General features: G+C 33.7%; 1 protein-coding gene across 1 annotated transcript in view; it reads right to left on the reverse strand.

The window, feature by feature from the left end:
- The window catches only part of LOC129227441 (excitatory amino acid transporter 3-like), a 105080-nt gene that overhangs the window by 25587 nt on the left and 63072 nt on the right, over positions 1-16421 (reverse strand). The window contains exons 2-5 of the mRNA XM_054861999.1: positions 12258-12681; positions 5516-5693; positions 3534-3576; positions 2040-2088 (exon numbers count right to left, since the gene is read on the reverse strand). Of these exons, the coding sequence (XP_054717974.1) occupies positions 2040-2088; positions 3534-3576; positions 5516-5693; positions 12258-12657 (670 nt within the window). The 5' untranslated portion in view covers positions 12658-12681. The remainder of the gene's footprint in view (positions 1-2039; positions 2089-3533; positions 3577-5515; positions 5694-12257; positions 12682-16421) is intronic.

Genomic DNA, 16421 nt, shown 5'->3' on the forward strand with positions numbered 1-16421 from the left:
GGATATAGCGCTACAACTACCTCAAATGCTCAATCTATGATTTTTATAGCGCCATCTGTGAAGTAACATAATAACTGTGCCTGTAGTTCTTACATGAATACAGGAGCCGTTAATGTTTAAATTATGTAAACTTAGTTTTATTCAAGAGAAATAGAAAATTTTGCTGGCTACAGAAATAAATAGCAACTATAGATTCCCACAAGCGGATTTTTTTTCCTCCTTAATTCTAGTTTTAAAGACTGAATGGTATACATTACAGAATAATCAAACGCAAAAGAAACGGGCTAAAAATACCTGAAATTAAAAGAAAAGCGAAAAAGATTAGAAAAATAAAAACGATTTAGAACAGTATTATGTTTTCATAATAGACGAATGTGCTACAGAACTCTCATTAAGAGGCCTGAATTGGGTTTTAATAAGCGGTTTTAATTTACAGGGTGCCTGGAACGGAAACAGGAAACTAAATGATTATAAAAAAAAATTCTTGCAGAAAATTCATGTGGTGGGGGGGGGGGCGTAAATCTCCCCCCCCCCTCCCCTTGAGCTCCAAATTTTAGTTGAACATTTTTCCAATAAATGGCGCTGCAGATAGTAAGCCCGTAAATTTTAAAAAAAGATAGAAAATTACATCATATTTTTTAGAAAATAATAAACAAAAGAACAAAACAATATTTTCAAACATTTGTCGGCTGTAATTACATGTCGCAATCGGAGGAAAAATTGGTGAATTGCGATTCTTCTTTCAGGATTTACAAGCTTGTGCAGCGCCATCTATTGAAACATTTTTAAACTAAATTTGGAACTCTGAGGGGGGGGGGAATTTTGCACCCTACCACCTAAATTTTCAGCAAGAAAGTGTTTTTCTTTATCACTAACCGTTCTCCTGTTGTAAATTTTTGAAAACTGTCACTCTTTTTCAAGACACCCTGTATATCTGAAAAAAATAAATACTCTTTAAATAAAATAGAGAAGAAAATGACTAGAAACGTGACAGAGTGGCTATGAATTGCTCCCCAATTTATATTTCCATTGTCACACAATCAAAATTCCATTTTTGTCTACCAGTAATGTTTCTTTATCATTTTGTTTTATATGCAATGGATAACCAATTTTTATTGGTGCAGTGACAGTGTCAAACCCAACATTTAAAGGAGGTTTGGCACCGTTACTGGCGTTATTAAAAATATATGTAGATGTGCAACCCATGACCCCCCCCCCCCCCTCCACAAGCCCAACACTAGTGTGCTGAAGTTTGTTAAATACTGCCGAAGTTGTTTGGTAACTGAACATACAGACAGATTCAAAATACGCAAAATTTGAAGGGTTCGATGCAATAATGTGATATGAAATGAGATTTTCTTTTTCTGGTAGGCCAATTTCCAACTTTTGAAAAATTCTACAAATACTTTTTATAGATATTATACATTCCATATTCTGCAATACTAAAGCCAGATACGTTTTTCTGACATTGACATAATCCATTGTCATGTTTATTTCAATTATCAAAGCAACATTTAGAACAAAAACTGTTTTTTTTTTTTTTTTCAAACGTGTGGCTTATCACTTTCTTGCCCCGAGTCCTTCATTTATATTATTGCAGATAACGTTTTTGAATATCATCATAATTACAACAGATGAAATCAACATACCACAGGGGAAATTTATAGCCAAATTTGTAACCCAAAAGATATTTTCAAGAATAGAAATCTTGTCTGGAAATGCAGGGAATTCTGAGAATTTTATTAGACATTTATACAAGAGCCATGGGAATTTACCAAGCCCAAAAGAGGTCAGGTTCATATAACTGTATGTTTCGATACAATTTTTCACTTTTTACTATTAAGTAAATATAACAGAGTTTTCCGTTAAATTTATTATCTTATTGTTTTAACACAAAATCCCGGATTCTAAAAAACTTTTTGAGGATTAGAACAATGATTTTGTGTTCTGAGTACGTCTCTTATATTGAACTGTATTTTTATAAAGCACTGTTTATTGCAATCCGTACAATTTAATAAGAAAAAAAAAAAAACACATACCTGTATCGTTATGACTAGAATTAGGTGGCAACTGTAAAACTGTATTCATCTGAAAAAATGATAAATATATACTAAAATTAGTTTTTTAGTCTTGGCATTTTTCTGTTTTTGACAATGTATTATCATATATCCTCTATGAAATACCGTCAAACGTATATGCAATTTGAAACACATGTGCGGTAAAATAAGAAATAACAACGTATGATTGCACGAAATTGCAGATTACTGCAGACACGTGGTTCGGGGTTACAAGGAACTCCATTTTAAATGCAAAACAAGTGACCGTATGGATAAAAAGTCTTTTGTGGATGTCTTTTCATCTCTGAGTTCACTTATTTCGCATTGGAAATGGGGTTCCATGTAAACCCGAAACAGACGTCTGCAGTAATCTGCAATTTTGTGCAATTAAACGTCATTATTTCCAATTATAATTTTTAAGCACAAAGGTATTTATGTAATTTAATGTTATTAAGCGTTTTCAATATTACATTTACAATTTTTATTTTCAATTCTACATTTACCTTAAGTGATATTTTACTCAATTTATCATCAATTGTTTTACAACATAGCAACCAACGAATATCATAAAGTATTTATAAATACAAAAAACAAGGTTGGGTTCATAACAGTCTTAAAAACAAAATGTCGGATAAGTCAGCCTGTCCTTTTAGCCATAATTGGGGAAATTTCTATATTGGTTGGAAAGGTTCCATCAAAATTCAAGAGGGTTACTGACTTTTAGCGGACAACGCTCTTCTCTTGGCAACATATGAGGCAGTGAGAAGCAAACAGATATAAGTGGACATTTTAAAGTTTTGAGTAAAACGCGTTTAAAGATAAGATCCTAGGTAGGCATTCATTGAAATTTTTTTCTAAATCAAGTTGTTTACCGGAACTTACCAGGGCTACTAATACTATATCTTGCCCCAAGATAGAGGAGGGTTTCACTTACCATTTGTACTGGTTATCTCCAAATTTTTAATTTTGCCACCCCTTTGCTCCTCACTGCCTCATATGTTACTGGCAGAAATTGGGCACATAAGTTGGCCATTATTTTCAGGAACTGAGTGGTTTTTACAGTAAAACAGATAAGGACTGTGTTGACATCCTCAAAGAACATTCTGGTGCGCTGGCGAATAGAACAATACGAAAACCTACGAGGCTCACAAGTTTTAATACTTGAAACTTCGACATGGAAACGCCTGAAGAACTACCACATTAAACGTTCTTGCTTTTATAGAAACAGTTTGCCCACTCGAATGCAAAATCAAGTATTATTTTTCATAAATGCAAAATATATAATAATAAAAAACTGGTACTTCACAAAAACAGTTATTTTTGAATTGTGAATGCTCAGCGTGTTGATTTCCCCTACCGCTTGCTTCTGCTATAAATAATTTATAAGTGTTGAACAGTGCAAAACTGCTAAAAAAAATTATCATTTATACTTTATTCAAAGAAGAATTTCATACAAGAATTAAAAGTCATAACTACCTGAAACATAGTAGCTTCAACTATGTTTGGTGGAAACAGGTTCCTAAAACATAAAATGATATTTGTGAATCAATTTAATGGACCAGTAAGTTATATACAGGTTGTTCCAAAAATGACTGATATGTTTTAAAAATCAATAAAATATAAACGTGCAGCGATAGAAATATACCGTTTGCTGTATTATGGTTGGGCCAACAGTAAATTTTCACTTTCAAATTAACAATTTAACTTTCAAAATAAGTTACAATGTTCCTCAACAGATGGCGCTGCAGGTATTTTAAAAAGGGTAAAAGAAAAAGCTGTATGTAAGATCGCTAAAATGACTGGTATATTTAAAAAATCAATGCTGCCCGTTTAGTTTATGTTGATTTTTCAAATATACCGGTCATTTTGGCGATCTACAGACTGTGTTTTCGTTTATTCTTTTTAAAATACCTCCAGCGCCATCTGTTGAGGAACAGTGTACCTAATTTTGAAAAATCGTCTGTCTGAAAATTTACTGTTGTCCTAAGTATAATACAGCAAACGGTATATTTCTATCTCTGCACGTTCAGTTTTCATTGATTTTTCAAATGTATCAGTCATTTTTGGAACGCCCTGTAAATACAATACATACATAACTCTTTTCATTTGAAACCGCGCCCAAGTAAATTTCAGCTCAGACAAAAGCACAGAATTCATACAGTATAAATGACATAAAATTATATTTTGAAACAATAAAGGATAAAATTGTATAATTGTTTCTGAGTGAGACTTCTTTGCAGAAATTTTTGTGCAAAATTTGTTAAAATTTTAACAACCATGTGACTAAGCTCAGAGTTTGTTTTCTAAATTTTACCAAATACAACTAATTCAAAAGTTTGATTTTTTCCCGTGTAAGTAAGACATTTTGATATTAGAAATACATATTTTGTACAGGTTATTGCGGCACCAGATTTTTGATATTCGCACAAATACTAGCAAATTACGGTTGAAAAAATATAGTGTGACGTTTTTTGAAAATATCGTTAAATAAATAGTTTTTATATAATCTCGCACACTGATAAAGAAAATTCATAAAAACATCAGCTTTAAACTTAGTTTTGTTTTAAATTTTATTCTTGCTACAAAAAGTTTTTTTTACACCTTTAACACACTTCTTTGTGTGCAACTTTCGTAGTTTTGAAAAGATTAAGACGATTTTCAACTTCGCGCTAGTTCCCTGTTCTAACTACAAAACAGGGAACTGGAGGGTGAACAGATATTTATACAAACCTTCCTCAAAGAAAAAAGTAAAATGTATGGAAATCTCTCGTAACGATTGTGGGTTTTAAATCTAAATTCTACGAATTATTTCCTATGATTTTGCTATCATACAAAATTTCACTTTATGTCATGGCGGGGAGTCTCACGGCTAATGTCACATGTTCCAAGTTTTTTTTCCAGCTACAAGCAAAAGAGTATCTACTGACACAAATTTAAGAAACATATTTAGTTAATATACCAGATAACTTCAATGTGTATTAAGTAAAAAATTAGCATTATGTAAGAACATTGGCAAAGTTTTGGTGAAAACCTGCTTAAATAGGATTCAGCCTCATGGACTTCTAGTCCAATTTTATGTAGTCCTATTCTTTTTCTTTATGTTTTGTTATAATCTGTGGGTGAACCCACAGTGCAAGAGTTATGTAATCGTCATAAATAAGTATTATGTAGAACATTTGTAAAGTTTTGGTTTCAGTCTTATGGACTCCTAGTTCAATTTTATGGTGCCCTGTTTTTTCCTTTTGCTGCCGGTCTTCGGGATGTTGGAGAAGACCACTTTGAGCACCACTGATTCAAACCAACAAATTAACTGAAATTTCATGCACTTAAATGCATTTGAAAGCACTTTGTAATGAATTCGAGCACAAAAATAAAAACTTGATTATGCATTTTCAGCTTCTCCAACTGTTCATTTTTCACTCTAATTTGGAAGTTCATTTAAAAATGTTGATTATTACCTGACAAGGTCCATTAGCGTATCTTCTGGTAATGTTGGTCTGCTATATTTCTTTTCCGTGTCTACATCGAAATCTCCATTAGCGCCAGGTTTTATGGCCATGACGAGAATGATACCAAGTATAATTGCCAGGACAGTCGTAGCTATATAGTAAGCAACAGCCCGCGCACCAATCTTACCTGAAAATGTTAAATGAATTGCCGACAATTTATTATATTATTGAAAAATGCATCTATTACATTACTATTTATATAAGAAACAGAAAACAATTGAAAATCTTAGGGAGTAAAGAAGTAATGTGACACATAAGTTAAATGGAGAAAATCGGTTCTAAATTTTTTATTGCGTTTACTAGTTCAGGGCCATTCTACCGTCACGTGCGGGACATTTAAATGCTTAAATTTCACCAACATTTTGTCGTATCTCTTTATATTGTAATTAAACGAGGGTAAGACATTTTTAATCTTTGCATTTTTGGTACAAAGATACTCCTGCCACAGCTATATTTTGATTAAATTATTTTGTTATTTACATTTCAATTTATTTGCATATGTCACGTGCGGGACATCCAAAATCAACCTCTTGTAACCTGACGTATGAATTAATTAATATTTTTTCTGTCAATAAAATAATGTTAAAATAAATTGTAGCTTTTAAGAGCAAAGGTTCCAGTGTAAAGGAAACATATCTCATTTGTCGAGATGTAATAGCTTAAACCGTTGAAAAAAAAATATGTATAGGGCATTCTGCAAAAAAAAAAAGTAGTCACTTTGTCCCACATGTAACGTTTCATACACTGTGAAAAAATTCCAAAGCGTTACTGGTTATTTTCGTGGAACGTTTCGGGATTTCAGAGGTTTTCACCAATTTCACGAAAAATCAAGTATCTTCTCAAAAAAGTTTCCTGAATTGCTAAACGATGCACGAGTGTAGACTTTTCACTGGTGTGAAATATGTTTTTCGCTACCAGTTTAAAGTTTGACTGAGCTTGCTTATTAAGTGTATCGGCTTTAGTTTAATTACGGCTCGCCCGGATTGACCAAGCTCCCAATGGGAGCAAGTAAGTCACTGGATAGCAGCAGCTTCGCGAGGCAGGAATTGCAGACAAGGAATGTGTTTGTTTCTTGCTTGCAATTGTTCGCGTAGCTTTAGCCATGATTGCGCTAATGCTTCTGGAAATTTCTTGGTAAACCAGGAAGGTTCTAATCAAATACATTAAACCTATTCCATTTTCTAGAAAACGTTCCTGGTTTTCCTAAGGTATGTTACTGATTGAAATTGGTCACATTAGTAGCCTATTATTTTCCAGGAACGTTTCTGAATCCTTTTTTACAGCGTATGTTTTATTAAATAGTAATGATTTTAAAAGGAAATGAAGAAATCTTTTGCTTTAGGAATCAGACATACGTTTGTAATTTGTTAAGCAAAAAAATGTCGTTCAATCCCCTTTTAAATTATTATTTTTGATGAAATACACTGTAAAAGAATTAGGCAGCTGATTCAGAAACGTTCCTGGAAAAAAATCAGGCAGCTGATGTGCCCTAATTCTGCCAGTAACATATCTCGGTAAAACCGAGAACGTTTTCCGCTAAAAATTAGTAACCTTCCTGAGATTATCCTGAAAAATCTCGAAATCTTCCCGTGTAAATCCAGTGATGTCTCTGGAACTTCAAAGTAATTTTAAGTAGGAATAATAAAACAGCTCTAAGAGCAGTATTGCAAGCATGACCAAAGCTAAGCCAGAATTGCAAGTAAGTATCTCACTTGATTGCAATTCTTGAAAAGCTACGTAATCCAAAGACATATTCACTCCCTTTGGTAGCTTAATCAGTCTGGACGAGCCGCAGTTGAATTGAAGGCGATACATTTTATAAATGCACTCAGTTAAACTTTAAACCAAGAGCTAAAATTATTTTTTACAACAGAGAGAAGTCGGCATTCTTTCAACTTGTAGCAATTCAGGAACCTTTTTGACAATGATACCAGATACTTCCAAGAAGTGGATAAAAACCATTGAAATCCATCGTTTTCAGTGGAATGGCCCTTCATTTGTTTACTCAGTTTTCCGACATTTTTTTAAATTGTCCTTTTTTCAAAACCATGCTCGTGAATCGATGCAAAGAAGTTGCTGCAGATAGTTTGGGGTCAATAGAAGCATAATTTTAATGCTTTACTTTACGATCTTCTCTTCTTTTAGGATAAACTGAGAGGTAAAATCCTATGAATTAGAATTTAAGACTACATTGTTATAAAATCCGAAGAGTCACAGATTAGTATCCGGTAACCATTTCCCGTGAAAATCAAGTATCATTGTCAAAAAGTTTCCCGAATTGCTTTAAGTTGTACGAATGCATGCTTTTCATTACTGTGACAAATGTTTTTAGTGACCAGTTTAAAGAGATAGCTGAGCATATTTATTAAGGGTACCGCATTCAGCTCGCTTATGGCCAGACCTAGAACCCCTTGAAAGCGACAGGCCGGCTTATCTGACATTTTGGTTCCAAGACAACTGTGGATCCAATTCAGTTTCTAGTTTTTATAAATATTTTATAATGTTCGTTGGTTGTTATCTCCTAACACAATTGATGATCATTTGAGTAATATGTCCGTGAAGGTAATATCTAGAAAGATAACTTAGTTCACAAATTCAGCAATAATGTATAATTGCGAAATGTTTGCTATAATTGCGAAATGTTTGCTGTAATGAACCTCCTTTCCATACCTTATTTGTTCTTAATTTGTATTAACTAAATTGTCTTGATCTACAGACTAAAATAATCAAATGTCCACCAGGCATCTATAACTTGGTCACCAGTCTTCTGCAACGAGACTTTTGTACAAATACTTATTTTGCCACCTGACAGTTTTGGAACCAAAATGTCGAATAAGTCAGTTCCTCTTAGATAGTGCCCTTAGTCAAACCAGATAGGCTAGTCTCTCAATGTGAGAAAAACGTGAGTCTCAGATTTCCATAGCTTTACAGGCTAGTAAGAAACTTGGTGCATACCTAAAATTATGTTTTAGCTTTGGCAAAAAGCTCTTGATAAGGACAGGCCGAATTATCCGACTATTTGGTTCTAAGACAGCTTTGGATTCAACCTTGTTGCTCGTATTTATAAATACGTTATAATTTTTGATGGTTGCTATGTCGTAAAACAATTGATGATAAGTTAAGTAAAATGTCACCTAAGGTAAAGCTAGAAAGATAACGTAGTTCACAAATTCAGCAAAAGTGTATTGGGAAATGTATACTGTAATAAACCTCATTTTCACACCTTGTTTTTTATTTGACTTAATTAAATATTCTTCATTTAAAGAATTAAATAATAAAACATCAATCAGGCAACACATCTAAAACTTGGGCACCAGTTTTCTGCAGCGAGCCTTTTGTACAAATACTAATTTTGTCCCCCGACAATATCGGAATCAAAATGTCGGATAAGTCAGCTCTCCTTATTAGAGCTAGAGCCCCTTGAAAAAGACAGGCTGACTTATCCGACATTTTGGTTCCAAGACAGAATTGGATCCAACCTCGTTTCTAGTATTTATAAATACGTCATAATATTCGCTGGTTGCTAAGTCGTAAAATAATTGATGATAAGTTGAGTAAAATGTCACTTTAGGTAAATTTTGAAAGATAACTTCGTTTACAAATTCAGCTAAAATGTATCGGGAAATGTTTACGGTAATAAACCTCATTTTCATACCTTATTTGTTTTTAATTTGTATTAATTAAATTGTATTCATCCACAGAATAAAATAATCAAACATCAATCGGGCAACACACCTAAAGTTTGGTCACCAGTTTTCTGCAATGAGGCTTTTGTACAAATGTTTATTATTTTCGCCCGATAATTTTGGAACCAAAATGTCGGATAAGTCAGCTCCCCTTATATAGGAGCCTTAATTAGAGCCCCTTGAAAAAGACAGGCTGACTTATCCGACATTTTGGTTCCAAGACAGAATTGGATCCAACCTCGTTTCTAGTATTTATAAATACGTCATAGTATTCGCTGGTTGCTAAGTCGTAAAATAATTGATGATAAGTTGAGTAAAATGTCACTTTAGGTAAATTTTGAAAGATAACTTCGTTTACAAATTCAGCTAAAATGTATCGGGAAATGTTTACGGTAATAAACCTCATTTTCATACCTTATTTGTTTTTAATTTGTATTAATTAAATTGTATTCATCCACAGAATAAAATAATCAAACATCAATCGGGCAACACACCTAAAGTTTGGACACCAGTTTTCTGCAATGAGGCTTTTGTACAAATGTTTATTTTTTTCGCCCGATAATTTTGGAACCAAAATGTCGGATAAGTCAGCTCCCCTTATATAGGAGCCTTACTCCTTATATAGTGGCTTTAGGTTTGATTTAGGACCTCTGACGATTTTGTTCCAAAACAGCAGGGGGCACAAAATTAGCTTTTATAAAAAAGCCTCGTTGCAGAAAACTGGTGTCCAAGTTTTAGCTCAGTTGCCTGATTGATGTTTGATTATTTTATTCTGTAAATGAAAAAGATTTAAATCAATACAAGTTAAAAAACAATTTAGGTGTGGAAATGACGTTCATTACAATAAACATTTCCCGAAACATTTTTTTTGAACTAGTGAATTAAGTTATCTTTCAAGATTCACCTTAAGTGACATTTTACTCAACTCGCAAGGAAGAATAACGCAAGGCTTCAAACAAAATGTGGTGTACAGATGAGCGTCGATACTGGCAGCTGTTGTACACTTAATTTTATTACTTTTTAGTATATTTCCTGTTTTGCTTACTCATACATCAAATGAATACACTTTTAAAAGCAGAGTACAAGTTTCACCCAAAAACTGGCTAAATATAGCAAAAAAAAAAAAAAAAACTAGCTGCAACCAACATTTTTGTGATTCATTCATTTTTTTTTATAAGGCTTCACCCAAGGTGAGGATCCTAGGGATTCATGTCTCCCGCCTAACTCAAATTGACGACAATATTATCTGTCCAAGATGCGATCAAATGCTTTATAAATAAAATGTAAACGATTGTTGTAATCTTTGCGATTCATTTTAACAATTTTTAGGAGCAAATGTTTGAAATATTACTTCCTTTCATTACACATGAAATTAATAAGTTACTTATATCCCTATTGATGGTAGACTTGGTGCTTTTTACTGACACGAAAGCAATTTCAGGTTTTTTTTTTTTTTTCACACAAAACCCCACATTCTTTAGCATGACCCTCCTCCCTTAAAATAATAGTCTGCATCCACCCCTGAATGTAATATTGCTTAAACACACACCAGTATATTCGTGATATGGTGATCTATCTTCATGGTAAAAAAGTTTCACCACTAAAATGTTTCTCGGAAAACCCCAAATTTATAAAGTTAGTATCGAACCCTGAACTTCCAATCGAGACATGCAAATCTTATCCACTTAGCCACTGAATGTGAAAGGTTTTTTTTTTTTTTTTCTTTAATAGGTCCAGTTCAACTCAAAATATGCAAGATGAGCACAATTGATGAAAACGATTTTAAAGCATCATACCATTTTCAAAACTACTGGTACACTTTACAATAAGTTGCATCTTAATGTAAAAAGCAATGCACCAACTGTTTCTCAGTTGTTAGTGCTAGATGTGTGAGCCTTTTGTTACACGAACAACGTCTAATCTCTAATTAAGTTCGATCCACACGCCATGTGATTTCTTTTTATGGGGTTACGTCAAAGACATATTTAAAATCTCCCGATGACAAAAAAAAAAAAAAATCAAAAACTTCAAGAACGCATTTCTGCAGCTTTACGAACGACTGACAGTGTGATTCTCTAAAATGTGTAGAACGAACTGAATTGCAGCTTAAATGTCGTTGTTTAACAAAAGACTCCAACATTGTTCGTTTGAAATTGGACATTTTGAAACTCAAAATGCACATGTGTATACTTGAACTTTATTGGTGAAAAAAAACTTGGTATATTTCTCTTCAAATTCAGACATCACTTAGTATAATTTGAGCGACAGTTTCGAAAACATAATTTTTTGAAATCTGGTCGATCATTTGTGCTCGCCTTATATGACATGAAACCAAGTTTAGTTGATGCACTTTTTGGTACTCCATACATATGTACGCTGGACGACACGTATGGGGCAAGATTGGTACATACATTGTACAGAGTGTTCCAAAAATGATTGATACATTTGAAAAATCAATAAAAACTAAACGGTCAGCGATAGAAATATACCGTTTGCTGCATCATGTTTGGAACAGCAGTAAATTTTCAGGCAGATAAACTTTCAAAATTAGTATAATGTACTTCAACAGACGGCGCTGCAAGTAATTTAAAATGAATAAAAGATAACGCAGTCTGTAAAATCGCCAAAATGACCGGTACATTTTTTAAAAACAGTGCTGCCCGTTTAGTTCTTATTGATTTTTCAAATATACCGGTCATTTTGGCAATCTCAAAGACTGCGTTATGCTTTATATTTTTTAAAATACCTGCAGCGCCACCTGTTGATGAACATTGTAACTAATTTTGAAAGTTTGTCTGCCTGAAAATTTACTGCTGTCCCAAACATAATGCAACAAACGGTTTATTTCTATTGATGCATGTTTAGTTTTTATTGATTTTTCAAATGTATCAGTCATTTTTAGAACACCCTATATGTACTCACCATTGACCCATACATATATATGCACTGCTCATACATGTATGGGGTGCACATATATATGTACTTGATGGTGGAACAGTACTCACCAGCAATTCTCCTATCCAAGCAACCTGTAGCTGCCACCAGACTGGATATAATGAGCGGCAATATGAGGGACTTCAGCATGTTGAGAAACAGCTCACCGGGAAAATTGACATACATCACTTCTCGCTTTGACCACGTTTTAGCGCTCTTCATGCCAAATCCAAGAACTATACCAATCACTACGCCCATAAAAGTGGCAACAGTAAGGAGGTTGTGACCCAGGCATCTGAAGAGGGGGTGACGATTTTTGCCCTTTCCAGAGTCTTCTTCGGCTTTCTTTCCTTCTAGACGTTTGTGTGAGCTGCCATTCTCCGGAGGAGTTTTGGTGGTGCCATTCGGGGATGGAGTCATCATTTCAACAGCTACGGTGCCATTTGACGGCTTTGCGGGATCGGAATCCATGAAGTCAGCAGAGTCACGAGGTTTCTGCAGAAGAAGAAGGCTTTTAGTTAGTTCAATAGCTAATTAAAATTTGGTAAGTTACATTTAATGTCAGAAAAGAACTTGATAGTTAAATTTAAAACAGTCAATGTGCAACAATAATATTGCAACCACAAAATTCTTGGCATATCACTGTCCATCTCCGACAAGTTGAGCTATGGTCTTGAACAAGTCCATTTCTTTCGAGGGAGAGCAATCAGTAAGAAGAGGAATTGTTAGGAGCAGAGTTGGGCTACCATTGAAACCCTTTTATTAGCGAGAAAATCCTGTACCGTGCTACTGCTTTCCTGAATAGTAATATTGTTCGCCAAATGCGCAATACACTGCCAACTAAATCCACAAGTTCTTAAGCCGTTTTTTCCTCTCCCCTATTTCAACTAATGGAATCGTTGAATCGGTCGGGCAGCGGAGTTCAACTAGCCAGAGGTGGATAGTACGCATTGTTCAATGCAAAATAAGAAATGTTAGAGGACATGTTTCGAACTTTCTAAGTTTTTCCATTCAAACGCAATATTAGTAATAAACAGAAGCCGATAAGAATGGTAAAATCTTTGAAGCTAGAAAAAACTTTTAGGCGCCAGAAAAATTATTTATCTGAGTTGATAGTAAAACACTAAGTCTCTTTTTTTTTTTTTTTTTTCTCCTGAAAGACTAGTCGCGAAGATCCTTTCTTGAAGCAATATGAAGCCCAAGATTTGTCAAAACCTGGTAATGAAGTAAACAGTAAAGGTAATAAATGCAAAGTTATAATTAATATATGTTGCATTTAGCAAATAGCTTTGTTTTGATTTTGTTTCCAAACGCGGATGCATTCTACTTTTTTACATTTATCATTTTCAAAGCTTCAAAAGAGTTGGTCTTTTGATCAGAGTAGTAAGTCATAAGGTGATCATCATTACGCCTAACACAGAACGTAGATAACTGGCATAATCAGGGATAGATGGCGCCACCAGTCATATCCATCTAAAAATTTGAATCAAGGGGGGAGGGGGGTGAAATTTTTTAAATGAACATGTACCCATGGTAATTGTTTAGCGCCAACCTACAAATTTAAAGAAGACGGGGCCGCATGCACTCGGTAAGTTTTTATGGCATCGGGTATAAAACAGGAGCATTTTTTTTAATACAGTGAATTCTTAAACAAGACACTCGTTCAAAACTAAACGATTTAATTTTCCGTACATCTACTTTTAAACTTTGGTAATCTTGAGTATAATCGGGCTTAATGAGCTTATAATTGGGCTTTGGTACCAAAATCATTCCAATATATCTAACTAACCTCTAAAACAATTACCTTACAACAAAATGCTTCCCTCCTACTTAAAAACAAAAATTTTAACTACAGTCAAAATCATTTTATTAAAATGTTAAACGTTATATTTCAGTGAAGTTTGTTGAGAATTGTTTATTTAACTTGAAATTTTTTTAATTGAAGTATTTTCCTAGCGTGTAAGCATGCACACGTAGGGTAAAAGAGTTGCAGAACTGGGTTATAGTCAGGGTTTCAGTTCGTCTGTGCTTCGTCCGGGCAGATCGGTTTCCAAAATCCTTCCGGGTTAATGCCCGGATTTGGGACTGATAATCCAAAAATGTAAAGATCACTGAAGATATGTGTGAGAAAATTTGACCACTTTTTAGTCTTGTATCCCTAATACAGTTGAACTCTCTTAATGAGAATACGTTTAATACAAAATCTTGGCTTAAACGAACATTTTGTTCGTTAAGTTTGGTTTGATGTCCTTTTTAATTACAATAAAATTTTACTCATGAAGTGAAAATATCGGCATTAAATTGAAAGTCTCGGCTAAGACAAACAAACATTTCTGACCCCTTTACTGAAAATGTTCGTGATTGAATACTATAAGTTTCTTTTTTAGAAATTATCCATTATTTTGTGAGGTTATAGAAGGTCTATTGTGTATCGAGAAGAAAATGTATAATCCTTTGAATAGAGGAAATGCTTTTTCAATTTGCTTGAAGATAAAACTGTATTTTCCATTGCAGATTATACCGGTAACCTGTACCCCAATAATTGTCGTTTTTCATTTTTTTTTTTCTGAATGCACAAAAATTAGATTACAATCTATGCATTAGCGATAAACAGAAAAGTAATTATTTTTAAACTAAAGGTAAGCATTTCTTTATTTTATCACAGTATCACTCTCTCACGGTTGTTACTTATAGCGCCTAATACGAACAAATACATAGACTTTTGATGTATCGGATTAACCAAGCTAAACTCGGTTTATTAAATGTGGTGTTTTGTTAAAGTAGTGTAAGGTAGAGTGTTAGAGTTTGAACAGGCTTTTGTACGAGAAGAAACTTGAAACCGATAGATAACCGAAGATTTACAATATTTAATAAACCAATTTTAATCTGCTAATATGCTGATTATTTGTTTATCTACCAGTCATATTCACAATAATAAGTCAAAGAAAAAAAAATTGACACGCTCCGAATTTACATTTTTATTTTAAATGCATCAAGTGCTAGTCTTTCTGAAAGATTTAAAACATCTTTTAGATGGGCTTTACTGTAAGTGCGAATCTTTACCAACGGAGTTCTGCGTCAGAACGCCGTACTGTTTTAGGCGATGTTTAAGTTCAAGAGTGGTATTGGCCTACTTGTTTGGGGTACCAGACGCCGGGTTTTCAATCCCTTGTCTAGAGTTAATAACTGTTCGGATTTGAAAATAATAGTCCGTAAATGTTATTACATAAATCGAGCTCAAAAATTTTACTTCACGAACTCCTATGTGGCCTTTAAGGTTGCATGTTGGGGAGCTATGAAAATTACCAATCTGCGATTGTTAGGGTCAGTCAAAAGTACCACTTTTAGTCACCAAAATTGATAGAATAAGCAAAAAAAAAAAAAAACCTTCGAGTCAGAAAATGATTTTATTTTCTTAACATTTAATTTTTAATTAATTTTTCAACAGTCAGATTTCTAAAACAAAATGTGACATCCCAAGTGGAGACAGCCATCTTAAATTATAGCACGTTATTGTCTTTTCTGGCAAGATATCGCCTTTTGGTGGTTCTTCAATGCGAGCAATTATTAGCGGAATGAGAATATTGTTAATTAAATTAAATATTCATTTGGCGAAGTTAAGTAATGTTTAGTTCTGATATCGCTATCGACTAGGTCACTTGTGGCGTCAGCTGCGGAAATGAAAACAGCAACAGAACTTTTAAGATTACTTTGTAAAAGAGAAAATAAGACAAAATTAAAGGGGAAAATGTAACTCACACCATTCGACCATGCCCTTTGAGAAAAAATATTTTTTAAAAATGGGAAACAACCCAATTGCATCATCTTCTGTATAGTACGAAATGTTAATTGTAACCATGCCACGAATGCTCGTGGTACAGATCCAAAAGCAAGAACGGCGAAAAATCTTTAATATTAGATGAATTTTCAATTCTTACTCTATTATTCAATTCACAGTTCTAGAGCTCGAATACGCCACCTTGAGGTGATTTAAAAAATTAGCCAGAGACAAAACATTTCAATTTTGTTCGGATAGGGCAGATGTCTCATTGGACAGGTCATACAATAAGAAGGTCGATCTTGATTTTAACTCATTCAACAGCCATTAGTCAAAGTCTACATTACCACCTATAGTTTATTTGAATTGCAAATAAGGTTTACACTACATTTGACGTTTGACACCCTCAGAGATTATCCGCACCTATTAATTGTTCGGTTTATCGGTTTTAAATACT

This window comes from Uloborus diversus, chromosome 8 (genome assembly GCF_026930045.1).
Source record: "Uloborus diversus isolate 005 chromosome 8, Udiv.v.3.1, whole genome shotgun sequence".
Classification (NCBI taxonomy): Eukaryota; Metazoa; Arthropoda; class Arachnida; order Araneae; family Uloboridae; genus Uloborus; species Uloborus diversus.